At 46.0% G+C, this 27546-nt stretch overlaps 1 protein-coding gene across 1 annotated transcript in view; it reads right to left on the reverse strand.

The window, feature by feature from the left end:
• KDM7A (lysine demethylase 7A) overlaps positions 1–27546 on the reverse strand; it is a 97962-nt gene that overhangs the window by 61831 nt on the left and 8585 nt on the right. Inside the window, exon 2 of the mRNA XM_065413755.1 lies at positions 10621–10706. Coding sequence (XP_065269827.1) covers positions 10621–10706 — 86 coding nt within the window. The remainder of the gene's footprint in view (positions 1–10620; positions 10707–27546) is intronic.

The raw sequence follows: 27546 nt of genomic DNA on the forward strand, positions 1-27546 counted from the left end.
GGCAGAGGAACTTCACATTGAAGCTATTTTCCCACCCATTCAAGAATACAAGAGTCACCGAAGACTATGACATTTTGATTACGAGGCACGGGATAATCCCGTAAGAGACCCCCAAACAACAATTCAAAGTTGAATTCTTTAACCAGGTGCTAGATTGTGCAATACAGTCAGTTGAAGAACGTTTCATGCAGCTCAAGGAACACAGCAGTATATTTGGGATGTTGTATGATATTCCAAAACTCCTCACTATACCTGAAGACCTACACCAGCAATGCAGGGCACTAGAGACAGTGTTGACACATGATGACATATGTGATATTGATGCGAATGATTTAGGTGATGAACTGAAAGCCCTTTCAAGATAAATTTCTGCAGGATCAACTCCAAAGGCTGTTCTGGAATATATGTGCACAAATAAGATGACCACCCTCTTTCCAAATGCTTTTGTTGCTCTGCGCATACTTCTAACACTTCCTGAAACAGTTGCCAATGGAGAACGCAGCTTCTCCAAGGTGAAGTTAATAAAAAGACATCTACGCTCCACAATGACACAGGAGAGACTGGTCGGCCTTGCAACCATCTCAATAGAGCATGAGCTGGCCCAGACCGTGGACCTTCAGGAAGCAGTTCAAATCTTTGCAACCAAGAAGGCACGGAAAGCACCACTTTGATTATTCAAACAGATAAAAATGCCAGTGTTTACTATGCAGACAAGAAAAGTTACATTTGCTGTTCAGGTGACTGAAAGTTAAATGTTACTTAAAATTTTTGAACAAGGCATTTTAAGTTGTTTGTTCTCCTTTATTGGAGTAGGTAGCAGAGCAATACCATGAGAGGAGTAAAACAGGAAGAAGGCAGAATTGAGACCTTTCAAAGTTTTGGCCCAAGCGAGGGGGCATAGGAGCGTAATTTGAGCTCCCCGCTTCAGGTGCCAAAATGTTGTGGGCCAGCCCTGCCTCCTCCTGCCCATAGAGTCAGTACAGCAATGGATGAGCAGCCTGCTTCTTCTGTCTGCTACCCTCTGCTATGTTGTGTGTGGTGAGAAGTGCTGCAAGACCTTACTCTTGTAGTTGAGTCCCACTGGGTTGAGGTTGGATTGCAGGACTCTAAGAAGGAGGCTGTCCAGGGCTGGTGCTACCATTTAGGCCAACTAGGCGGTTGCCTAGGGTGCCAAGATTTGGGGGCGCCAAAAAGCGGCACCCCCAATTTTTTTTTTACATCGTTCCAGCGGCCGCTGCACTGGGAGGTAGAGGGAGTCTGAGCCGCCAGCAGGCAGCCCAGGGGTTCCCGGCTGCCGGCAGCGCGCGGACACAGGGGAACCCCTGGGCTGCCTGCCGGCGGCTCAGACTCCCTCTCCCTCCCAGCGCAGCGGCCGCTCCATCCCATGTGATTCTTCTCATTGCCGGCGGCTGGGCAGAGCTCCGCAGCTCTGCTTAGCACACGTGGCACAAGCCCGGCGACGGGCGCGACAGCAGGGCTTCTGGAGGAAAGGGGCGGCTGCCTCCTGGCTTAGCCTCCACGGTCAGCCCCAGCGGGGGGCACGGAGAAGAAGAGAGTCTCAGGCGGCGGTCTGGTGGAGCGGAGGCAGAAAGAGGACCCTGATGCCCGTGCCTTGGGCAAGATAAGCGCTTCCCCACAGCTCGGCCTCAGGCGCCTGTGCTCCTGCCCCCTTGGTCCTTGGCTGGTCCCTGCTCCTGCTCCCCTTGTGCATGGGCGGCTGGAGAGGACGGCAGCCTGCAGAGCTGAGCTGCCCCGCCCCAGTGCCCCCCTCTCCCTGCTCCAGCCTCTGTCATGCCCGGTATCGGAGTTCAGGGCCACCCGGGGGGGGGAGGGGGCAAGTGGGGCAATTTGCCCCAGGCCCGGCAGGGGCCCACACGAATATGTCAGAGGCTCCCCCTGCCCCATGAGTATGTCGGAGGCTTCTGGGAGAGGGGGTAAGCGGCATGGTAAGGGGCCAGGGCCAGGCACCCCCCCCGGCCTCCATCCCCCACAGCCCTGACCCCCAGCTCCGAGCCCAGCCCCTCTGAGCCGGAAACCCCCCGACCCCATCCCCCCCACAGCCCTGACCCCCAGCTCCGAGCCCAGCCCCTCTGAGCCAGGCACCCCCCGACCCCATCCCCCCCACAGCCCTGACCCCCAGCTCCGAGCCCAGCCCCTCTGAGCCAGGCACCCCCCGACCCCATCCCCCCACAGCCCTGAACCCAGCCCGTGAGCCGGGCATCCCGAACCCAGAGCCCAGCTCCCCACGCAGCACCACCCCCAAGCAGCGACAGCCCATTGGTACCAACCATAACCCAGCAACAGCCCATTATGTAATTGCAAAGGTATACATACCATTGCAGCTTTTAATGTTTTTAAATAATGTATTTAGTATATTTTCAAATTATTACAAATTAATTTTTGAATGTATTTCACTAGTTTTTCTTACATTTCCAAATACATGTTACTATAATATTGCAATTTTTTTTTATGGAAGGGGCCCCCGAAATTGCTTTGCCCCCAGCCCCCTGAATCCTCTGGGCGGCCCTGGAACATGACATTGCTCACAGCATTGACTTGGAGGAACTTGTTCCTAAATTTGCTAAACTTAAAGCGCGGAAACAAATTCTAAATTATAACATGTTACTCTGTGACCGTGTATTGTGTATAATGTATGTGATTTATTTGGGCGGGGGAGGGGGACAAGGTGGAAGTTTTGCCTAGGGCGCAAAATATCCTTGCACCGGCCCTGAGGCTGTCAACTCATTTCATGAGGCGTACTTAAGTTTGGAACTGATCTCTCTCCTTGATTCGGCAGAGCCAGGATTTATTAGCAGTCAAGGTAAATTACAAAGCCTATTTCCCTCCCCACCCAACCCCAAAAAACATCCATCCATCTCTCCCTCTCCCTATCTATATAAAAATCACATCACACTTTCGGAGAGGGGGTGGGCAAAAAGTTGGAGGAAGTTGGTGGATATTTACATGCACTATATTGTATTTTGATCCATAGGACAGGTGCACACTGATGAAAGGTTAGAGAATTGATAAATGTCTTTTTGCACTGGTGTGGTTAACAAGGCTTTTAGACCCTAAACTAAATGTTGCTAATCCTGAAGCTATTAATTACATCTTATATCCAATACAAGAGATTAATTTTCCAAAACAATCAGGGCTGTAACAACTTTAACAACTCATCTCTAATGTTGTTAATTGAGGAGCAGATGTCACACCCATACAGATCAGAAACACTCTAGAAAAGGCAAGCAAAACTGGAGTCTTAGGTGTAATCTCCATATGCCACTCAGAGAAAGGTCCATTACCCAACCTCTCAGCAATCTCTCAAATATCCTCAGGGAATTGGTGTGTGTGTGTGGGGGGGGGGGGGGGGGGGAAGGGTAGGAAATCAATGCTGATAAGCTTTTAGAATAAAACTCAAAACTTCATCCAAAACATTTCCCTAGGTAAGAGCTTAACAAGAAGAGGTTAGCCTTTAAAAAACCAAGACCAGGCCATTATGTACATAAGCATTTCACAAGATTTACTCTTTTCCATTCAATATTCTTCTCTCCGTTATTAAAATGTTTTAATCATTACACTCCAAGATACATACCTCTTTGCTCTTAGGGCTGAATGAAAAGGGAAGAACCTGCTCCATCCACTCTCCACACAATTTAAATATGCTCACAAGAGGAAAACATATGCACAGTTTGCCACCAAAGAGGCTACTATTTTCTTTTAATAGTAATTTGAATGCAATTCACATTCTTCAAAAGCAGATTTAATCCCAAACTAGCCATTAAATTACAGGAACAGGTACTGATTTAATGATCCAGAGTATTTCATTTTGAACATTTTCTAGAGACCAAATAAAAAAGTCTAATAGGAGCCAGTTTCCCAGAAACCTAGGGTAAGAAATTGTACGAACTTTACAATATACAGGAGTCATCCCTTCAGTGCCTACTAGCAGACAAACAATCTTGAGATTTTTGCTTTCTGTGTCTCTTCTCTAACTCTTCAAGGTACTTGGTTGTTCCGGTAACCTGTGCTTTTAACTGGCTCAGCTCTTGGCAAAGATATCCGATGCTATCTACAACTGCTATCACTAACTTAAGTTGCAACCAAATGATTCCCTGCTTCTTTACTTGCTCAAGAAATCTGTCCACTGAGGTTTGCAAGTAACCCATCAAGGAATGAAGTGAAGTTTTTCATCTTTTCACTTATGATCTGCACCACAAACGGATCTAATGAAGAGGGAATGGATGGAGAAGAAGTCTCTGCTGGCACGGTGTTTGAATGATGGTTTCTTTTGCAATTCCTAGGAGATTTAGGCTAATTCCTATGAGATTTAGGTTCACATAGGGATGTGTGGGGATTTGTTTATAAATCAGGAAACTGGAATGGAGACAGGCAATGAGAAAAATTACAAAGACATAAGAGGATAGCATGGCACTGCACCCCATATTCTTCACAGTAATATTATATGATTATGACACACTCACTATTTTTATGCAAGATAGGTCATGTGATATATCATTGGAAAGGTTATGATTTACTGAATATGATTATCCTATTTGTATGCGTGTATCATTTTTGTATCTGAAGTTAGGAATATTGACTATGTATCTGCATCACAAATGTGTTTACACCTGGGGAACGCCCACTAGGCAAAAGACTGTCAGTCTAGATGGCTAGCTGGAAAGGGCCCATTCAGGTTACAGGGCCATTAGAAAACAATAAGTATAAGAAGAAGATAATCTCCCACCAGGGAGCCTTCCTGAGGACACTGTAAACAGCCTCTGACTCATGGCTGCTAGGACGCTACAGGGGCAGGTGACCAGGTCACCTGGTACTGGACGCCATCTTGGAATACCACTGTTTTTCCACTGACTGGCGTGGGAACGAAGCTTGGAGACACAGGGTTCCCACCATATGTAAAAGCTATTTAACACAGGGGAGTGACATCATCGAGGTTTTTCACAAACTTCCTGCCCAAAGAGACTCCTGGAAACACTTGAACAAGGACTGAACTGGGAGGAAGTGCTGGACCCTGTGAAAGCAACACCTGGGGTTTTAAGCTGTAAGCAAATGCAGCGGGCCCCTTAAGAATTTTTGCAGCCTGCTCGAATCATCATTTAGAGTAAGAATTTGCTACTCATATCCAATCTCTAGTATATTAAGCTTAGTTTGCGTGTTTTGTTTGCTAGGTAATCTGCTTTGATCTGTTTGCTATCCCTTATGATCACTGTGACAAAGTTCCTCCTCTACCTTGGTGGGTCCTGCACTTATTGGCGGATTTGCTTCCTTCACAGATTCACCCTGTGAGTCAGGAAACAGTCCAGAAACCTTCCCCTCTGGTAGAAGCTATAGTCCAGGTCAATTCCTCCTGTGTTTGATCAGGAGTTGGGAGATATGGGGGAAACCCGGGCCCGCCCTCTACTCCGGGTTCCAGCCCAGGGCCCTGTGGACTGCAGCTGTTTAGAGTGCCTCCTGGTACAGTTGCACGACACCTACAACTCCCTGGGCTACTTCCCCATGGCCTCCTCCCAACACCTTCTTTGTCCTCACCACCGGACCGTCCTCCTGATGTCTGATAACGCTTGCACTTCTCCGTCCTCCAGCAGTACGCCTACTCACTCTCAGCTTCTTGCACACCTCTTGCTCCCAGTTCCTCACACACACTTCCTCTCCTCTGGCTTCCCCTGGCTTGACTGGAGTGAGCCCTTTTATAGCATCAGAGGGGCCTTAATTAGAGTCAGGTGCTTAACTGCCTCACTTGACTCTTGGCAGGTTAATTGGAGTCAGGTGGTCTATTAGCCTGGAGCAGCCCCTGCTCTGGTCACTCAGGGAACAGAAAACTACTTATCCAGTAGCCAGTATATCTCCCTTCTGCTGTTCCCAACTGGTCTGGGTCTATCACATCACTTAAGATCTATCTTTTGTAGTTGTTAAACTTTTTTTGCTTTGTCTAAAACCAGTGTGTGAGAGTCATAACTTGGGGTGGAGAGCAGTTGCATATCCTTCTGCACATTGAGGGAGGGGGTGAGTATCATGAGCTTATGCTGTACAGTTCTCTGTACAGCGCAAGATGGTATAATTTTGGATTTACACTCCAGAGTGGGGTGCATGCCTTAAACTGGGAGGTGCCTTAGCTGTGCCCCCAGGCAGGGGCTGGTTAAAGAACCTGTGTGGGTGTGTCCCTACCTGTATGTGTGCTGGAGCCTGAGGGATTGGCAGGCTAGTCACAGCAATACAGTGTATAGGGAGCCCAGGCTGGTGGGTCAGGGGGCTCAGTGGTACCCCAGTTCCAGGTGGCACCCCGGAGGAAACCCATCACAGATAAATCCCCATTGAAGTTGCAGCTCTCAGATTTCTTTGGACTGCCCATTGTGTGAGGCCTGCTGTTCATGGAAGAAAGAAAAGACATAGAACCCGACAAGCTGTTCTTTCAATTAGTGGCTTCTTCAGGATTTGAAACTAGAAATTAATCTCCAGTCCTTCCCAATTTCCCAAGTATTAGAGACTTGACAAAAAATGGTTACTAATCTTTCATAACTGTTGTTCTTTGAGATGTATTGCTCATGTCCATTCCATTGTAGATGTGCGCTCGCCACATGCATCGGGGACAGAAGTTTTTCCCCCTCAGTAGTATCTGTAGGGGACTGGCTCTGGCGTCCTCTGAAGTGACTCGCATATGCGCCAGTATAAGGAGCGCCGCTGACTCTCCCCCTCCCCCCCCCCCCCCCCGCCTCGCCCCCTACTTCTTCAGATCCTTCTTGCCGGAACTCCGACAGAGGGGAAGGAAGGTGGGTCTTGGAATGGACATGAGCAACACATCTCAAAGAACAACAGTTATGAAAGGTTGGTAACCGTTTTTTCTTCGAGTGATTGCTCATGTCCATTCCATTGTAGGTGACTCCCAAGCAGTACCTCTTGAGGCAGGCAGGAGTTCATGGATGTGTCAATTGCAACACAGCTCTGCCAAATCCAGCATCATCTCTGGCCTGCTGGGTAATGGCGTAACGCGTGGTGAATGTGTGTACTGAAGACCACATTGCAGCCCTGCAGATGTTCTGGATAGGGACATTCGCCAGGAAGGCAGCCAAAGATTTCTGAGCTCTAGTAGAGTGAGCCTTCACCATCAGTGAAGGCACAGCCTGCACCAACTCGTAACAAGTGCGGATGCAGGTGGTGATCCAGTTTGATATCCTCAGAGGACACCAGAAGGCCCTTCATCCTGTCAGCAATCACAAAAAAAGAGCTGAGCCGATCTGCGGAAGGGGTTGGTGCGCTCCAAATTTAAAGCCAGGGCATGCCTGACATCTAGAATGTGCAGGCGTTTCTCCTCATTGGTTGTGTGAGGCTTTTGACAGAACACTGGGAGGAAGATATTCTGGTTGACATGGAAGTGTGACACCAACTTTGGCAGGAAGGCCGGATGGGGCCACAGCTGAACCTTGTCCTTGTAGAACACCATATACAGGGGCTCCGAAGTGAGGGCTTTATTCTCAGAGACTCACCTCGCTGAAGTAATAGCTACAAGGAATACAATGGACCCGTGAGCCTGGAGAGGACCAGGTTAAGGTCCCATTGGAGAACCGGGCCCCGGATCAGTAGAAAACATCTTTCAAGGCTTTTCAGGAACCTGATCATCTCCTAATGTGAGAATAGAGATCTACCCTGGACACGGGGATGGAAAGACGATATGGCTGCCAGGTCCACCTTGATCGAGGAAAAGGCAAGGCCCTGGTGCTTCAAGTGAAGCAGGTAATCCAGGATGGACTGCAAGGACAACTGGGTAGGGGAGATATCCTGCTCTGACACCAGCAGGTGAAATGCTTCCACTTTGCCAGGTAAGTCATTCTGGTGGAAGGCTTTCTGCTCTCCAAGAGAACCAAGTAGGGCCTGATGTTTGGACACTCGAAGCTGGAGGCTGGCCATAGAATAAATCTTTATACCAAAAAGATCGAGCTTCTTTGCCTCCTTATTCTTAGGGGTTGATCCCAGTTAGCCTTATCTATTATGCTCATTGACTGCTGACGCTGAGAGGGAGCTTGAGGCAGCGGGTATGTACTGGTATTCAAACCCCTTAGCAGAGACATAGTACTCCCGCTCTGCCCGCTTAGAGATGGGGGGCAGGGAGGAGGGGGTTTCCCAAAGGGCTTCGATCAGTTTCACAACTCCCTCATGTACTGGTAATGCCACCTTCAAGGGGGCTGCTGCACTCAGCACATTGAACAGGGAGTCTGAAGGCTCCGCCAGCAACTCGGCTTCCAGCCCGAGATTCAATGCCACCCTCTTCAAAAGCTCCTGGTGGGCTTTTGTGTCATCCTGAGGGACCGTGTGAGAGGGCCCTGCTATCGCCTCGTCGGGTGAAGATGAGGAGGAGGCAGGTATAGATAGGCGTAGTAACTCCACTGCCTCTGCCAGGGAAGCCTCGATTGGAGCTGGCTGTCCCTGGGGAGCTTTCTCTAACTCCGCTTCCAAGTCGGAGGTGGGCGGGAGACTGTGGCCGACAGTCTTTCCGATGCCCCTGAGACCAACCAATGCCCCTGCAATGGTTGGGGAAATGCCCCGGGATTCCACAGGTGTCAGGAGTTGGCCATGACCAGGGGTTCCACAGGTGTCAGGGATTGGCCACTGGCCCTGGAGCCATGCAGCCCCTGGGGACCCAGAAGGAAATGCCAATGCCCCAGCGGGTGGCCTTGGCCTGCGGGCAGGTCTTACTCCTTGTTTTCAGAGCCCTAGGAAGGGGAGGCTTGTCTGGGAGACCAGAACGGGACTGATGTTGCCTGTCTACCCTGTTCCCGTCGGCTCTCTCTGCGGACCTCTGCTGGGGAGCTGTACCAGGCCCATGTCTCTCGGTGCCATGATTGATGCTTCATGCTATGAGAACGGTGCCACCCCGTGGATTGGGAGTGAGAGGATCAACGTCTTGGACGCCATCAACACATCCGTGGGGATCCGGCAAACCGGAGATCCGGACACTCTGGGTGCTGGGGCTCTGGGAACTGGCAACACGCCTCCAAGGGTCTGCTCCAGACAGCCGACGATCAACGCCGGGATCCCGGTGAACACTGCCTACAGACCAGGGAACCATGCCAGGAACTCTGGCAGGTAAGCTGACCCGCATCCGGGGGCTGGTGGTGCTGTTCAGGTGAGCGCTGGTGGGGCAACCCCTGCACTGACAAAGACTGCTGGATGGGTCCCAGGGCAGGTTTTCCCCTTGAATGTGGCACCTCAGTAGCTGGTGTGGACAGCACCAGAAGGGACAATATGTCTGTAGCGACCTGAAAGACCTCCGGCATGGACACCACCACCAGGTGCCGAGTGCCTCTGCTGCTTTCCGGGGATCGAAGGGGACTCGACAGCTCAATAGGTGCCGGAGCCTGGCCACAGTCCACAGCAAAAGAGCTGCCCCTCGTGGGTCTTTGCTCTCCTCCGGCTCTCTCTTTCCCTTTATAGGACACAGGAAATGCCCTTTCCCAACATTTCTTTGCTTTTTAGCCGGTACTGGGGATGGGATCAGCTCCGGTCTGAGGTTGGTGCCGGTGGCGCGTTCCACACCGAGGCTGCAGTGCTCAGAGCAGAGTCCGATCTAGTCAGCTCCGATGCCAGTATGAGAGCTGACTCCATAAGGAGCGCTCAAAGACGAATGTCCCGCTCCTTTTTCGTTCATGGCCTGAAGCTCTTACAGATGAGACACTCGCTCATGTGGGTTCCCCCCCCAAGCACTTTAGGCAGCTTTCATGGGGATCACTGACTGGCACAGGTTTCTTGCAGCAGTCACAAGGCTTGAAGCCCAGGGACCAGGACATGACCCATCCCTAGACTAAGTTCTGTCCAGGACTAATCAACTGTTACACTACTGGAACTAGAATACTATACAAGTTTTTAACAACTGTATACAAAAGGTTCACAACTAGACACAGCTGAGAGACGTAAACTTGCCGAGGCAAGGAGACGTTCTAGCATCATCACAGGTGGTAAAAAGGAACTGAGGGAGGGGGGAAGCTGACGGCACCCCTTTTACCACTACATACACGCACCACTCCAGTACCAGAGCCAGTCCCCTACAAATATCTCTGAGGGGAAAACTTCCGGCACTGGTGTGTATGGCAAGCACACACCCTACAATGGAATGGACATGAGCAATCACTTGAATAAGAGCTCCTTGTTTTTATAGTGTGGTCCTTTAGGATTTTTTCAGTTTTCACTTCCCTGCTATTTTCACCAGTGTCCAATGAAACGTGAGAAGAATGATGCACCATCATTGCCTACACTCAAGTCACTTAAAAAGTGACTACCATCCTCTCTCCCCTACAACTCAATTTTGTTTTCTTCAAACTCCAGTCACAATCCAAATATTCGGTTAAATTACTCGGTGTTTGATCTTTAGTTGTGGTTTACATTTTTATGGGATAATGACAGTTAGGAAAAAAAGTCTGTAGGTGCTCTAACCCAAGTTATCTGCTGCCATGCATCATGTGAACCTCCCCAGACTATTTTTTAAAACTTAGAATTAGCCATAAATAGCCTGTTCAATTTTTAATGCCCTTCCAAACAATTTTTTCCAGTTCCAGGTTGGGGAAAGAATATCCATAGTCATTTACACCCTTTGTTTGAGCATTCAGTACTTACTTAAGGATAGTCCATGCAGAACTGCACAGTTGGGACAGTGGTACAGATCAATATCAACAGCATGGTGCTCCTCTACCTTGACACAGCTGAAAAAGAAAAAAATTGTTTTCAATGCTCATGAGAATAAAAAAAAAAAAATCTCACGAGTCCAAGTCCTTTTATTTTCCTCTCTATCCTGCCCCACCCAAAAAAATCAATGTTAAGTCTAGCAATATTTACCAGACCATATTGCAGCTCTATGCAGTCAGAACTACATACATCAAGACTCCACTCTAGAGCCAAACTATATTTGTCACTTTCAGCATCTATACAGCTACTTTAACAATATGCAAATCAAAGTTTAATTGGGAATACCATTAAAGTATCTGATAAAAAGTAACCAGATGGAAGTAAATTCCACAGTGTAACTACACAAATGCTTTGATCTTAATTACAAGAAGCAGGGTGTGCAAGGTAATTAAAGCAAAACCAGAAAAAAGGTATTACTGAAGTCTAAGTGCTGGTAGTTTACAGAAAACATCATGGAAGCTTTGTTGCTTCCCATGTGGCAATGCATGTCTTCGGTAGCATACTGTACAAAAAAAATTTTTTTTAAAAGCACACAGACTGCTATTCTTTTCAAACATCAAAGGGAAATAAGGTATACTATTTATTTTTCCTTATACCTTCCCTTGCAACAGCAGCTAAAAGTGACCAAACTAAGTGTATTCTTCTGCTCTGCAAAACATATGCATCCTTTTGAATAAATAAACTTCTTTATAATGCTTATTATAAAATACCTACAATTAGGCCATTTATAAATACATTATTTAGACCAAATATTACAGCAGGTTATTTCCTCTCTTGGTAAGATTACACCAACACATATGGATAGCTATAAAAACCCAGCAGGGTCGGAAAAGGTCAGTTTTTCTATTCAAGATAGCTGGATATGAAATGAAGTATTGATAGTGATATTTTGCAGGTTTTGCATCACTAGAGATTAATGATTTAGAAAAGCAGTGTTTATATAGAATTTTCTCAAGACAAATTTTATTGTTTAAATACTCTTTTTGCTGAGAGGCATCCAAAGTTTGGCAGAATTCCTCTCTCTTCAAAGTATGTGACTTGTTCATCAATAATGATGAAAGATTAAAGAACAGTTTTTATATCATAAATAGGGCCCTACCAAATTCACAGTCCATTTTGGTCAATTTCACAGTCATAGAATTTTAAAAATCTTAAATTTCATGGATTTCAGATATTTAAATCTGAAATTTCACAGTGTTGTAATTGTAGGGGTCCTGACCCAAAAAGGAGTTGTGGGAAGGAGGGGGTCGCAAGATTATTGTAGGGAGGGTTGCAGTACTGCTTCTCTTACTTCTGCGCTGGTGCTGGTGACAGCGCTACCTTCAGAGCTGGGTGGCCGGAGAGCAGTGGCTGCTGGCTGGGAGCCCAGCTCTGAAGGCAGATCCACCGGCAGCAGCAGCACAGAAGTAAGGATGGTATGGTATGGTATTGCCACTCTTACTTCTGTCCTGCTGCCTTCAGAGCTGGGCGCTCGGCCAACAGCCACCACTCTCCGGCCGTCCAGCTCTGAAGGCAGCACAGAAATAAGGGTGGCAATACTGTGACCGCCCTAAAATAACCTTGAGATACCCCTCCCCGCAACCTCATTTTGGGTAAGGACCCCCACTTTGAGAAACACTGTTCTCCTCTGTGAAAACTGTAGTTCAGACACTCCCCGAGTTACGTAAACCCGACGTACGCAAATCCAAGCTTACAGAAAAAGTTCTGGAAACAAGAAATGGGGGGGGGGTTGTTGTTGTTTTGTGCAATGGTCGGAAATACGTTTCCGACTTACGCAAAATTCGAGTTACGCATAAGTCGGGGAGCGTCTGTATAGGGTAAACACATACAAAAACAGATTTCATGAGGGGAGACCAGATTTCATGGTCCATGACACGTTTTTCATGGCCACGAATTTGGTAGGGCACTAATCATAAAAGTTTACAAAACAGACAAGACTGAACATTCATATTAATAAATCCAATGCAAACAGATAATTACCGATACTATTGCCATGTAAATTAGGCCCCAAGCCATAACAGACCCAACATCTACAGCAAATAGGTTAAAAATGCAAAGCTCATGTGCCATATCTGACTTGTCAAGAAGAGAGTGCTCTTCAGTGACATCCACTGGGGTCTAGGTATCTTGTCACATTTAGTCACAAGTGTTTATATATGGTAGCATGAGAAGTCAATTAAAATGTTTCTATTCATGGAACACAACTAATGAACTCTGCATCAAAGTTGAACTGCTCTGCATTCAAAATAAATAGTTGTATTTACACAAATGTTTATTTTATTGTCTATAACAATACATTAGAAGTGGTCTAAAGATAAAATAGAAATGCTCTTAAGTTTAACAAGAAAATATTAAATGCTCCCACTGACCAGATAAAGAAGATTTATCATATAGAACCTTTTGTAAAAATATGTAGGTTTCATTGGGTAATTTCACAGCTATCAAAAAACTCAACCAGAGTATTAAAAGCTGATCTCTTCCCCCTCATGCCCTTCACCTTTAATTGTGATAAGAGTTTTAAGATGGTTTCAGATAGATGTTTTTATTAGGCACATTTTCATTTTTATTTTTATTATAAAGGACAAACTTAAAAAAAACCTTTAAACACATCATATATATTAAAAGAATGCCATGAAACTCTTTAATTCACTAGAATTGAGAGCCACAAGTCAAACTCCTGACTATGCCATAGAAAACTGTTCTAAGTGCACCACAAAATATCCACAATCTTCGTACAACATGTACACTCAAACTTTAAGGCCAGAAGGGACCACCATGATTGTCTAGTCCAGCGGTTCTCAACCCGCAGCCCAATTAGCACACAGCTGGGGCCCACCCGTGCTGCAGAGGAAGGTTAAAAAAACACCACTGTCTCTGCCAATCTGGGGAAATTCCTTCCCAAACCCAAATATAGCAATCAGTTAGACCCTGAGCATGTGGAAAATACCCACCAGCCAGACACCTACAAAAGTATTCTCTGTAGTACCAAGAGCCCTCTTCATATAGTGTCCCATCGCCAGCCATTGGAGATATTTGATGCTAGCTATCACAGATCAGCTACCTGCCATTGTAGGCCGTCTCATCATACCATCCCCCACCATAAATTTGTCAAGCTAAGCTGAGGGTTTTTTATCCCCCACTACTCCCCTTGGAAGGCTGTTCCAGAAAGAAAACAGATAAAAAAAACATGTGCACAAAATATTTGAGGATACCAAACATTCAACGTTTTTTTCCCCCCCAAGCCCTCTCCTATTCAGTTTCTCCTCTCCTTTTCCATCCAAGAAAGAGCTTTAAAGCTGTTTAGGACTAATATTTGACTACAGAAATGAAGTACAAAACTGAAGTTGCAAGGCAGTTAAATTGAGTCTCCATGAGGTGTTTGCAAAGTGAAATACTAGAACTATACCTGCCACAAGTACTCCTGTTATTTTAACAGATTACAAATATACCTTCCCACCACCACCAGTAACAGAATCCTTTCGAAATTAGTTATATTGTTATATTAGCTACAGGGTTTATATGGAGGTTGTTTTGGGTTTGTTTGTTTTTTTGTACAATGAAGAGAACCTTAAAACAAAATGATTTAGCCTCACGTAAGTGTACAGAATGCATATTAAATAAAACTGATATTTTGAAGGGGCTTTAAAATAAATTTTAAAAATGACATCTCCACAGGATTTTCTCTCTCCAAAAGATGCTTTTATAAAATAGAAAGAAAATCCCCATTTTAGCTACTTTGTGCTTGCAATAGTTATGTATGTGTTAAAGATTAATACCATACCTTTTAAAAGATAAGGTATTATTGCTAATTTTCAAACTATCACAAATCAAAACAAAATTACTACACAAAAGGTTTTTCTATTAAACAGGTTTTGCAAATTTTTGCATTATATTTTGACTAAAGCATGGCCTACAGTTCCTATGCTCAGTTTTGTATCTAGGTTGCACATGCCAACTAAACACTTTTACGTTAGTTGTACCTTTATTAGCAGAACAACTTTCAACTACTGCAAGATAAGCAAAGAATAACCCCTCCCACTCCTTGTCCCTAGAAAAGAATGCCAACGTGAGCATTTTTATCCAGGGGAATGGGGGTGGAGATACCAAATCAGTTTGGCAGATCCCATGGAAGTCTGGTTAGTCATTAATTCAAGTCAATTGTCTCCAAGTGTCAAAAGGATGCCAAGTAAGCAAAATCTGAAGACTCAGACAACAGAAAGTGCTAAAGATGTCACTGTCCCAATCCACCAAATGGCTCTGGAGATATTCTGTAAGCAGAAAGTGTTCTGTTTAAGTCACAATCTGTCACTCCTTCAGGGAGCACATTTAAACAATCAAAAGATTTTAGAGCTTGGGTTGCAGATGAAGACTGAGAAACAGATTGAAAATTTTGTCATCAGATACAAACATTTCCTTCTGTAGAGAAAAAGCAAGCTGAAAAAATGAACTGTATTTGAAGGCTAGTCTAAATAACTAACACAAATCATTAATATTTGGAGAGTAAAACTAAGTAATTTAAACCTTAAATCTAAGATAAAACTGACTGATGAGGAAGTAGACTTAGACAAAGGATTCCAAAGATGTTCATTTTTATATCACGCTACTAAGAATTGACCAAACTGAATTTTCTTTTTTTTCTTTTGTGGAAAAAAAGGAGCCAATAGCCATCCGTTAGTCTTATTATATTCCAGTGTCATTCCAATACTGCATTATTAGTAAACAAAGATAAGAATGGCCATACTAGATCCATCTAGCCCAGTATCCTGTCCTCCAATAGTGGCCAGCGCCAAGTGTTTCAGAGGGAATGAAGAGAACAGGTAATCATCAAGTGATCCATCCCTTGTCACCCATTCCCAGCTTCTGGCAAACAGAGGCTAGGGACACCATCCCTGCCCATCCTGGCTAATAGCCATTGATGGACCTATCCTCCATGAACTTATCTAGTTCTTTTTTGAACCCTGTTATAGTCTTAGCCGTTACAACATCCTCTAGCAAAGAGTTCCACAGGTTGACTGTGCATTGTGTGAAGAAATGCTTCCTTTTGTTTGCTTTAAACCTGCTGCCTATTAATTTCATTTGGTGACCCCTAGTTCTTGTGTTATGAGAAGTAAATAACACTTATTTACTTTCTCCACACCAATCGTGTTTTTAATAGATTCCTATCATATCCCCCCTTCGTCATCTCTTTTCCAAGCTGAAAAGTCACAGTCTTATTAATTGCTCCTCATATGGAAGCTGTTCCATACCCCTAATCATGTTTGTTGCCCTTTTCCAATTTCAATGTATCTTTTTTGAGATGGGGAAACCACATCTACATGCAGTAGTCAAGATGTGGGCGTACCAAGGATTTATACAGAGGCAATATGAGATTTTCTGTCTTATTATCTATCCCTTTCTTAATGATTCCCAACATTGTTAGCTTTTTTGACTGCTGCTGCACATTGAGTAGATGTTTTCAGAGAACTATCCAGTGACACCAAGATCTCTTTCTTGAGTGGTAACAGCTAATTTTGACCCACCACTTTATATGTATAGTTGGGATTATGTTCTCCAAAGTGCATTATTTTGCATTTATCAACATTGAATTTCATCTGCCATTGTGTTACCCAGTCACCCGTTTTGAGATATCCCTTTGTAACTCTTTGCAGTCTGCTTTGAACTTAACTATCTTGAGTAGTTTTGTATCATCTGCAAATTTTCCCACCTCATTATTTACCCCTTTTTCCAGATCATTTATGAATATGTTGAACAGTACTGGTCCCAGTAGAGAGCCTTGGGGGACACCACTATTTAGCTCTCTCAATTCTGAAAACTGACCATTTATTTCTACGCTTTGTTTCCTATCTTTTAACCAGTTACTGAGCCCTGAAAGGACCTTTCCTCTTATCCCATGACAGCTTACTTTGCTTAAGAGTCTTTGGTGAGGGATCTTGTCAAAGGCTTTCTGAAAGATAATATTCAGCTCTTATGTTGATTAAATTATGCTGACTCATTTGTTTCTTATAATCTATGCCAAACTGCTATGAACTAGGTAAATAAGTAGTTCCTCATACATAACAAGCATAATTATAGAACAAACTACTCAATATGGGGCCAGTGATTATTATTTATATTTTTTATTTATATTTTTGAATTGTGGTTACTGGTAAGTAAGCATGGGAACTTTGCAAAAATATAGGTGGATTTATAAATTGTTCAGATGGATCAGCAGGCCTTCTGGTACTCAGACATCTTGGTTGCCACCAGATTCAGGCTTTTCCAACCTCAACTTACATCCAGATTATAGGGTTGCCAGGTGTCCATTTTTCGACCAGAACACCCAGTCGAAAAAGGACCCTGGCAGCTCCAGTCAGCACCGCTGACCGGGCCATTAAAAGTCTGGTCGGCGGCGCAGCAGGGCTAAGGTAGGCTCCCTGCCTGCCCTAACTCCATGTCGCTCCTGGAAGCGGCGGCACATCCCTGCGGCCATAAGCACAGGGGCAGGCAGGCCATGGAGACTTCACATGCTGCCCTCGCCCAGAGTGCCAGTTCTGTAGCTCCCATTGGCTGGGAACCACGGACAATAGGAACTGCGGGGGTGACGCCTGTGGACTGGGGCAGTGCGGAGAGCCACCTGGCCACCTTCGAGCCAGAGGGATGTACCGGCCACTTCCGGGAGCCACCTGAGGTAAGTGCTGAGTAGAACCTTTTGCCTCATAGATGTTGAGGTACTGGTTCTATGGCTCCTAGTAATATATGGAGATATACCTATCTCCTAGAACTGGAAGGGACCCTGAAAGGTCATCGAGTCCAGCCCCCTGCCTTCACTAGCAGGACCAAGTACTGATTTTGTCCCAGATCCCCAAGTGGCCCCCTCAAGGATTGAACTCACAACCCTGGGTTTAGCAGGCCAATGCTCAAACCACTGAGCTATCCCTCCCCCCAAATCCTTGAGGGGGCCACTTAGGGATCTGGGGCTCCTAACTAGAGGAGATGATCTACCTCTTGTCATAGTAAATTCTCATGAGAAGGGTCCCTGAAGACATGGTGTGGTGGAGGAGGGAGGGAGGTAAAATGGATAGAGTACCCATTGCGAACCATTTTTAAGACCCATTGGTCTGATATTATGTGCTCCTAAGTGCTGTGGAACGCTGCCCAAATGGGTGGATAGTAGTGGTCAACTGTAGAGGTTGGCGGGGGAGGGGGCGTGGTCTATCGACACCTCAACCAACATGTCAAAATTGGTGCTTGGACATGGACAGCTGGGATGAGGAAGATTGCAGGCCAGATGGTTTATGCCACAAAAATGTCTCTCTTTGTGGCTCGTAGTAATGCTAAACCATGTATTGGGAGTTGTGTGGTTTGTGCTGGGGCTGCTGACTAAATTTTCCTCTTTTGTCCTGGCATGCAGATGCCCAGTGAACAGCGAATGGCACTAGAATCCTTCAGTGTGTGACAAGAGCCACCACTCTTCTCTGCGAAGAGCTTTGAAGGCACTAAGGGAAGTTCTTCAACAGTCGACTGCACCTCTTTCGGGAAGCCTGACAGATGAAGCCATGATGCATGTCACATCACCCAGACGTGGAGATGGACCTGGCCACTGTGTCAGCTGCATCGAGGGCAAACTGTAGCATTGTCTTACCCGCTAACTGTCCCTCTGGGATGATAGCCTTAAATTGGTTGCAATGCGACTCAGGCAGCTGCTCAATAAAATCGTTCAGTTTCTAATAGTTTACATAGTTGTATTTTGCCATCAGGGCTTGGGAACTGGCAATTTGAAACTGAAGCATGGCCAAGGAGTATGCCTTCCTCCCCAAAAGGTCCAAGCACTTCCAGTCCCTATCATAGGCAGTGGACCTCATCTGTTATTGACGGCTGTGGGAATTAATAGTGTCCACCACAATGGAGTTGGGTGAAGGGTGGTAGAAGAGGAATTCAGTCTCTCACTGGGACATATTTTTTTGTCTGCCTGCTCTCAGGTAGGTGACACCGATGCGGAGGTCTGCCAAATGGTTTTTGCAGGGTCCAGAATTATCTCATTAATGGGTAGGGCAATTTTTGAGGCAGGGGATGGAGTATGTCAAGGAGATGATGATGGTGGGTGCCCTCGACTTCTTCTAGCAGTATCTGGAGTGTCTGCCACTCTCTGCCAGGTCCTGGAAGAGGCAAAAGTCATCTGCCAGAGATAGTGGGGGAGGCATGACTGCCTCATCCAGGGAGGCCTGACAGGGTCACCTCTTCCTCAACATTGCCCTCCTGTTCCTCCACGATTTCTTCTGGAGGTTCTGAAACTCTGGATACTGAGACAGAAGTGGTGCACTTCAAGGGTTCTTGGGTGGGGCTAGAAGCTCGAGAGGCATGGTGGCTATATGCAGCCCAAGAGTACCAGTATGGCCACTGGGGTGGTGGTGGCGGCACAGAGCTCAGTGGTGATGCCCACGGGTGGCTGTACCAAGATAGCAGTGGTGGGGCCATCCGAGAGTATGCCTGGGGACTCTGTTGATATTGGGCAACGTAAGGGCTTGGGAGGAGTACTGTGACGCCACCTCCTCCAGTTCGCTATCTAAACCCTCACTAGAGGGCAGGGGAGCATGGCAGGGTAGAGGGGAAGATTCCCATGCCAGGCAGAGCCGGTACCAAGAAGAGGAGACTTCAGTACATCTGATATACGAAGGTCCCTTGAGTGTTGGAATACTGGCAGTACTGACTGACTCGGTGCCGTTAACGGTACTGGAGAGGTGGGGGAGGGATGAGGATGCTCTGGTGCTGGATAAGGCGTCAATGACTGTACTGTTGGAGAATCGCGTACCAGCAATGCCTTCTTAGTAGAGTGCTTATTCCTGTCCCTGTCCCGCAGCACCATTGACTCTGTGCCCATGCCCATCAGGTTCGTAGACTTGTCAATGGTACCTGCCACTGTAGATTTCCGCAAGCCGTGGATACCAGGCTGGGACTGTTGCAGTGCTATCGGTGCCAAGGAAACCGAGCGTGCTGGAGACAGTTTGTGGCTATCTCAAGGCTCACTATGGGGACTTCCTGCTCTCTTTTTCAACTATTTACGAGAAGGGTCAGTGGCTTGTTTCTTCAACCAACAGCGTTTAGATGTTGAGGGCTGTGGGAAAGACTCACGTCTGCCAGGTAACTTGTGGCAAGGATCCAGAGAGGATCAGAGAGCCGCCTCCATTAACATGATCTTCTATCTGACCTCTCTATCCTTACAAGACCTGGGCCTGAGTTGCTGGCAGAGACCACACTTTTGCTGAATGTAGCCTTCCCCAAGTGTACGCACTAGAAGTGCTTGTCTGCAACAGGGATCGCCTCTTTGCAAGAAAGGCGCTTCTTGAAGCCCCATGAACCGGGCATACCCCGTTGGGGGAAGGGAAAAACTATCACTATAACTACGCTATGTACTAGGAGGCTAACTAATTACAGAAATGCAAAATCGAAAGCAGTGGTCGTAATGGACTGTGAATGGCTCCGTCTCTAGCCAAGGGTAGTTGAGAAGGAACTGAGGGGGGTTAGCCTGTGCATACTGACTAGCCTCATGGCAAGACATGAGGAGAGACAGCACATGTGCAGGCGTAACGGACACTGCTACCAATGTTCTCTGATCAGCAGTGCAGGATACAAACACACCTACAGCGGAGCACCCATACGGACACTACTTGAAGAACCTTCTCTTCTGTATGCAGACCATGCCACAGTATAGTAAAACCTGCCTTAGTGACCACTTCAGAAGAGAGACCATCTGTCACAAGCAACTAGTTGAGGAGGCCATGGAACTTTTCCCCCTATAATTTAGCTGTGAAGAAACTGAAGAGTGACTACCTGTCATCTGCGACCAGTGACCACATTTTCTTTCTCCCTTCAGAGCTAGATGCCTGGCCAGCAGCCGCTGCTCTCTTCTCTGCCTTCAGTACTGGGTGGCTAGAGAGCAGTGTCTGATAGCTTTTTTCTGGACGTCATTTAACATGTCTTTAACTTATAAATGTCTAAAAGGTTAGTGTTCAGAGTACCACAGAGATCAACTCTCTTGTTTTATACTGCAACAGGGGCGACACTGAGGGTGGGGGACTTGCAAGGGCTATAGCCACTCCAAAATTTTCCTTTGCCATCCCCGCCCCATTGCCACCTCTCCCCGCACAAAGGTCAAACTTTACGCAGAAGTAAGGGTGGCATGATATGATATTACCACCCTTACTTTTCTACTGCTGCTGACAGTTATAGGGGCTGATACGTACAACCTACTTGAACCACACACACAGTGGCTGGGGAGTGCCTGAGGATATGGCAAAGGATCCAGGACTCTCACCCATGTGGTGCAATCTTGCAAAGCAGGTTGAGCTCCTGGTCTGGTCTCCACTCACAGAGCCTATTGCTCTTCGCACAGGCTTATTAGCAACCAGGGGGCGCACTTTTAAACACCCTTCCTGGGAGGAAGCCACACTGACTTGGACAGCTCAAGTGCAATAGGAGGTGGGCCATTCAGGCAGCGGAGAGAAGCTAGGTGTATCTCTTTGGAGCAGTTGGCTACACCGAGTCTCTGTGAAAGCTGTCAGAGGGGTTCCCCACCTCCTGCCAGGACATTTTTGGGCTAGGTTTGGCTCCACTCTCGGGCCTATGGCTAAAGGTACCTGCGGTAACAGGTGCTGGGGGAGGAGGAGAAGTTATGGCCGGTCCAAGGGAGCATAGAAGCTGTCAGAGTCGGGGGAAGGGGTCTGGATATGGGCAGGGTGCATGTGTAGGAGCTGTAGGTGTGGCATCTTAAGGGACCTAGGGTTCTGGGATATATGATGGGCTGCGGATGTGGGTCTAGGATATGCGGGGCTTTTTTAGAGAGCAGAGGGGAGGGGACGGGTTGGCAGAGGTATATGGGGTGCGAGAAACACTGGAGTTCTTCTGAGTGCTGGGTGGGTATGAAGGGAACTGGGGTTCTCGTGGGAATGGGGGCCACAGCCACTGCTCTCCGGCCACCCAGCTGTGAGAAGGTGAAGAAGTAAGGATGGCATAGTATGGCACTGCCACGTTTACTTCTGTGCTGCTGCTTGCAGCAGTACTGCCTTTAGAGCTGAGCAGCCAAACAGCAGTAGCTGCTGGGAAGATAACACAGCCCCCCAATTTTCTGTCTAGCCCACCTCAGCTCCCCTTTGGGTAAGATAACAGTCCATAAGGAAAAATGGAACTGAGAGGCAGAGAGCTTCCTGTGAGTCCAGGATAGTAACAGCAGAGCCAAGAAAAAACAGAGAGGCTTGGCAATTCCTTTATTTATAGGGAAAGGTGGGAGCTCCTTCCAGTTCACTTATTTATGAATAAGGGTGAGCGCAGAATTAATTTATTCTGGGGTGTGGTTAGGATAAATAACTCAATTTTGTTTTATTTAGGAAGGAGTCCAGGATGGATTAATTGGAGTTGTATGTGATAGAGAGGAAATCATCATAACTGATTTTATTTGTGGGTGGTTAATACTGATTAGCATGGGGAGGAAGTTGATTTACTGATGGAAGAGAAAAGACATGTCAATGCACAGTAAAATGGCACTGTCTTTAGAGACCCAGCTTTGCAGGCATATTTCATCCACAGTACAGCAGAACCTCAGAGTTACGAACACCAGAATTACAAACTGACCAATCAACCACACACATCATTTGGAACCGGAAGTACACAATCCGGCAGCAGCAAAGACAAAAAAGAAAGCAAATACAATAGAGTACTGTGTTAAACATACTAAAAAAAAAAGTTTAAAAAAGATTTCACAAGGTAAGGAAACTGTTTCTGTGTTTGCTTCATTTAAATTAAGATGGTTAAAAGCAGCATTTTTCTTCTGCATAGTAAAGTTTCAAAGCTGTATTAAGTCAATGTTCAGGTGTAAACTTTTGAAAGAACCACCATAATGTTTTGTTCAGAGTTACGAACAACCTCCATTCCCAAGGTGTTTGTAACTCTGAGGCCTGGTCCCCACTAAGCCCCCACTTCGGACTAAGGTACGCAAATTCAGCTACGTTATTAACGTAGCTGAATTCGAAGTACCTTAGTCCGAACTTACCGCGGGTCCAGACGCGGCAGGCAGGCTCCCCCGTCGATGCCACGTACTCCTCTCGCCGAGCTGGAGTACCGGCGTCGACGGCGAGCACTTCCGGGATCGATCCGGGATCGATTTATAGCGTCTAAACCAGACGCGATAAATCGATCCCAGAACATCGACTGCCTGCCGCCGGACCCTCCGGTAAGTGTAGACGTACCCTGAGGTTCTACTGTAGTAGGCTTAGGCTTTATCTACCCAAAAAAGTTGCAGCATTTAATTTTTTTAATTGATTAAATTAAACTGATACAAAAGCTATATGGCCACTTCTTTTGGTTTAAAATCAAGCCGTCTTTTGTTTACCTTGAGTCAATAGCTGAAAAGAATTAAACCTCATTTATGCCAAACTAAGAGCATCCACAGTGTCTTTTGCATAAGTTTAACTTAATCAGTTTAAAAAACATTTTATTTTGAATGGTGCAACTTGTCCATGTACATAAGGACTTAGGGCTTGTCTACACTGGCAATTAACAACGCTGCAACTTTCTCGCTCAGGATGAAAAACCACCCCTGAGCGCAGCAAGCTGCAGAGCTGTAAAGCGCCAGTGTAAACAGTGCTTAGCGTTGGGAGCTGCGCCCCTCGTTGAGGTAGTTTTTTTAGGGTGCTGGGAGAGCTCTCTCCCAGCGCTGCGCCACGATCACACAAGGCACGTTAAAGCGCTGCCAGTGTAGACTAGCCCTTAGTCTTTGAATTAATAGCTGTTAAGAAAGGTTTCAAGCCCAGGGATATAGAAGAAAGAGAGTGAGACTGTGGACAAGGGACAAAGAGACCAAGCTGTTGACTACACAAGTTGTACCACTTTAACTCTATTAGTATAGTTACGTAGAACAAATCCCATCACCACTGAGTATGGACACAGGTATGCCAGTACAAAGGTGCTTATACTGGTACAGCAAGTGGCACTTCTGTATCAGTATAACTGTGTCCACACTAGTGTTTATAACAGTATAGCTATGGTGGTTTTAAAAAAATAAAATAGCACCCCTCATTGACAGTTATTCCAGTACAACTTTCAAAAGTGGACGAGGCCTGAAGGGATTAGCTTAAAAGGAGTACATGAAGAAGGGAGATAGAGGAAGGAAGGAAGGAGAGGAGGAAGAGAACTGAACACAATACAGAGATAACAAGAGAGGGGGAGTAGAAAGAAAAGAATGCCACACTAAATACAGAAAGATACGTGTGAGAGAAGAGTGGAGTGAAACCAGGAAGAGAAGATTTAGCAAAAGCACAGGTGACAGTCCATTCCGTTAGAATTTTAAAACTGTTATAGTTGATAATGCTATAGTTCCATTATAAAGCTGTTTTATTCCTTTAAACTGCAGGAGCACAACCGTATTTGTCACCTGAGAAACTAGTAAGTATGTGTACATTGCAATTGAAGATGTGACTGCAGCTCAAGTACACATATCCACGCTAGCTTTAATCTAGATAGCATGACTAAAAACCAGCAACAAAGCCACAATGGCAAAACCTTCTGCATGGGCTGGATTAGCCCACCAAGAATCCTGATACACAGGTTCCCGGCATGTACTGAAGCCCAGACCACGCGGTTTCAGGTCTATTTGTGGTCATACTAGCAAGATTAAAGCTAGTGTGGGTATGTGTACTTGAGCTGCAATCACATCTCAACTGCAGTGTAGACATACCCTTTGTCTTCAGACTAGTAGGTGAAAGGCTTGAAAAGTTTATGTATAAAACAGAATATTGCTTCTCAGGTCTCGTTGCATCTTGAAATCTGAAAATATATAACAATGCTGGCTCGCTTAAATTAGAGTAACTCTTTCTACTGTTTCCACCAACTTTACAGGGAATGTGAGGGATTAAGCTAACAAGTGGTGTTAATCTATAGTCTAATAAATGAAAGCAATTTGGAATTAGAGATGGTTGCTTATGAAGTTAATGCATCCATTCTTTTGGGCTTTGAAAAAAAAAAATCCTTGATATCCAATATTTCAATAACATGAAAAGTCCATCCATGAACTACCATTGTACCTACTTTAAATTTTTTTTTTTTTTTTAAATAAAAAGTTTACTGAGGAGAGGTGTCTACATTTTCTACCCATATTCATTTTTCCTTAAGTCTCTAAAACCTGACTCATGTCTGGCATATCTGCTGGAAAGTAATGTCCATTTTTATTAAAGCCTCTTTTCTATTTTGCAGATGGCAACGAATGTTTTGCTTTTTCTGCAGACTCTGCTACTGTATCATTAGGATCTCCCAAAAGGTTTTCCTCCGGAATAGTTACTGAAAGCTAGTAAACACTTTCCATGACAGTCTAGTATCAAGGTCTTCACCATATGCATCTCCTATATACAGCTTTAGAGGTCACTGATCTCACACGATCTTAATGAATTCAATGATTCACTGAATACAAAATATGAGGTTATCTTAGTTCAAACCTGGCTTTAATGTCAACTTTAGAACAAATTATCTTTCGGTTAATTTGTTCATGCTAACAGCTCTGTGTAAACAGAGATGCTGTAAGAGATTTTAACATAGAACTAGAGAAATGAAGGCAATCTGTCGGCTCTTCTGATGGAATCGCTATTTTTTTAACAATGCAATTAATACCGCATAATCTTAGAGACAGTCGGATTTGGTCTACTGCATTAGGGTTGCCAGGTGCCTGTTATTTTCTGGTTTAAATAAACAAACCAACCAAAAAAAAAAAAAAAAAAGCAGGTCAAAAGAGGACCTGTAGGTTGTCCAGTCAGAAGTACTGACCAGACACAAAAGTCCAGTTACCATCTGCAGGGGCACCAAAACAGTGGGGTCGCTGCATGCAAACACCACCACCAGCCTGCCGCCCACCAGCCTGGGGCGGGGGGGGGGGGGGGAATGCTGGGTCATCAACCTGCACCAGTCCCTTCTCAGCCAGGGCCACCCCTACCTGCATCTCGTGGGCAGGCAGGCAGGCTCCACATCAAATAAATCACTAGTCCTACAAACAGCCTCCTTCACTACCCAAGCCTGATGCGATCCCTTAGCACCATCTGTACTGTGCACTGAATGAGGCAGGGGCCCTATAGAAAAAAATATGTAATCCTGGACCTAAAGGATGCCTCATAATGCTTATGGACAAGGCGGTCAAATTAAGAATACACAGGCAGCCTTAATTCTGGCATTTCATAACTTCTGAGTGTTTAACTTTGCAAACTTAGTTTATTTTTATGTACAGCACTTGGTTTTTAAAAAAGGCAAACTAAAAATAATTTTACAGTATGGAACAATACTGATCCTATAGGTGTTATCAGCAGGGTTGGAATCTTTAGCTCCACAGCACAGAACTCTAACATTTGAGCTAACAGAGCACCTGCTAGTAGTAGTAGGCTATCTTCTATGTGGACCAGCCACTAGAAGCATTTCATTGTCAAAAGAATATTTTTAGCAAAGCAAGTAAGTAAACTGAACATGTGATTCATAAAATAGAATTTTCATCTCTTCACTATTTGAAAAATATTGCAATATTTTTACCCTAGGATAGCTCAATTTGACCTAGAAATTCAAAACTGAACATACTCTATTACTCTGATAAGAACTAATGCATAGGTCCCCAATCTGTGGGCCCCAGGGATGCACGGAGGAATGTTTGAGGGGTGCAGCTGAGGCCCAGGCCAGCCCCCAAGGGGCACTGGCTGCCAGCCCTGCACCCACCCCTAGCTATGGCCCCAGCCTCAGTCCCTCACCTCCCAGAGCCATGGCCCTGCTCCTGGCCCCGGCTCCAGTGGGCAGGCATGGACAGGGGTAAGGGCGGGGATGAGGTAAAAAGTTTGGGGACCACTGAACTAATGCCTTTGAGTGTTTTTGAAATTTTACAATTACATTTTTGAATTATTTAATATTTATGCACATCTTAGGCAAGTCTGTATGGTCCAACACAGATAGTCCAATCGCTAACAAGTTTGAAAGGTGATGTAGGTATTAATCACGGATTTCTAGTCTTTATTATGTCAGTGAAGAGTCTAAAGTTTACAGCCAAACTGAGCCTGTGGAGATTACAAGTGCCTAGGCTGCTACCCACACGGGTTTTTGAAACAGCAACAGTGTAAAACTGACAAACTAATAAGGGCTTGCCTACATGAACGGTTAGTTAGCAGCAAGCTAGGGTTTAAACCTACCCCAAACTAGCCTGCCCACAAACTAAGTGTCCGTGTGGACCCTGCTACCACACACTAAAAGTTCTGTAATGCTCTCTGATCTATTCCTGTTTCAAAGCGGAATAGATTAAAGTGCACAGGAGAACTTCTAGTGCACTACAACAGCGTCCACACCTAGGGTGACCAGGTGTCCGGTTTTTGACTGCAACACCCAGTTGAAAAGGGATCTTGACAGCTCCAGTCAGCACTGCTGACCAGGCCATCGACTGTCCGGTTGGCGGCGCCGTGCAGTGGGGCTGGTAGACTCCCTGCTAGCCTCCATGCCTCGTGGCTCCTGGGAAGCAGCCAGCATGTCACCCCTCCTGCTCCTACAGGTAGGGGTAGCCAGGGGGCTCTGTGTGCTGCCCCTGCCCTAAGCACTGCCACCACAGCTCCCATTGGCCAGGAACCGCGGCCAATGGAAGCTACGGGGGTGGCATCTGTGGACAGGGCAGCGGGCAGAGCCGCCTGGCCGCGCCTCTGCCTAGGAGCCAGAGGGGGGACATGCCGCTGCTTCCAGGAGCTGCTTGAGGTAAGTGCCGCCCAGAGCCTGCACTCCTGACCCCCTCTCGGGCCCTACCCCCTGCCCCAGGCCCAGCCTTGATCCCCCTCCTGCCCTCTGAACCCATAGGAGCTGCGAGCAGCCATACCTGCAGATGTT

This window comes from Emys orbicularis, chromosome 1, assembly GCF_028017835.1.
Source record: "Emys orbicularis isolate rEmyOrb1 chromosome 1, rEmyOrb1.hap1, whole genome shotgun sequence".
Lineage (NCBI taxonomy): Eukaryota > Metazoa > Chordata > Testudines > Emydidae > Emys > Emys orbicularis.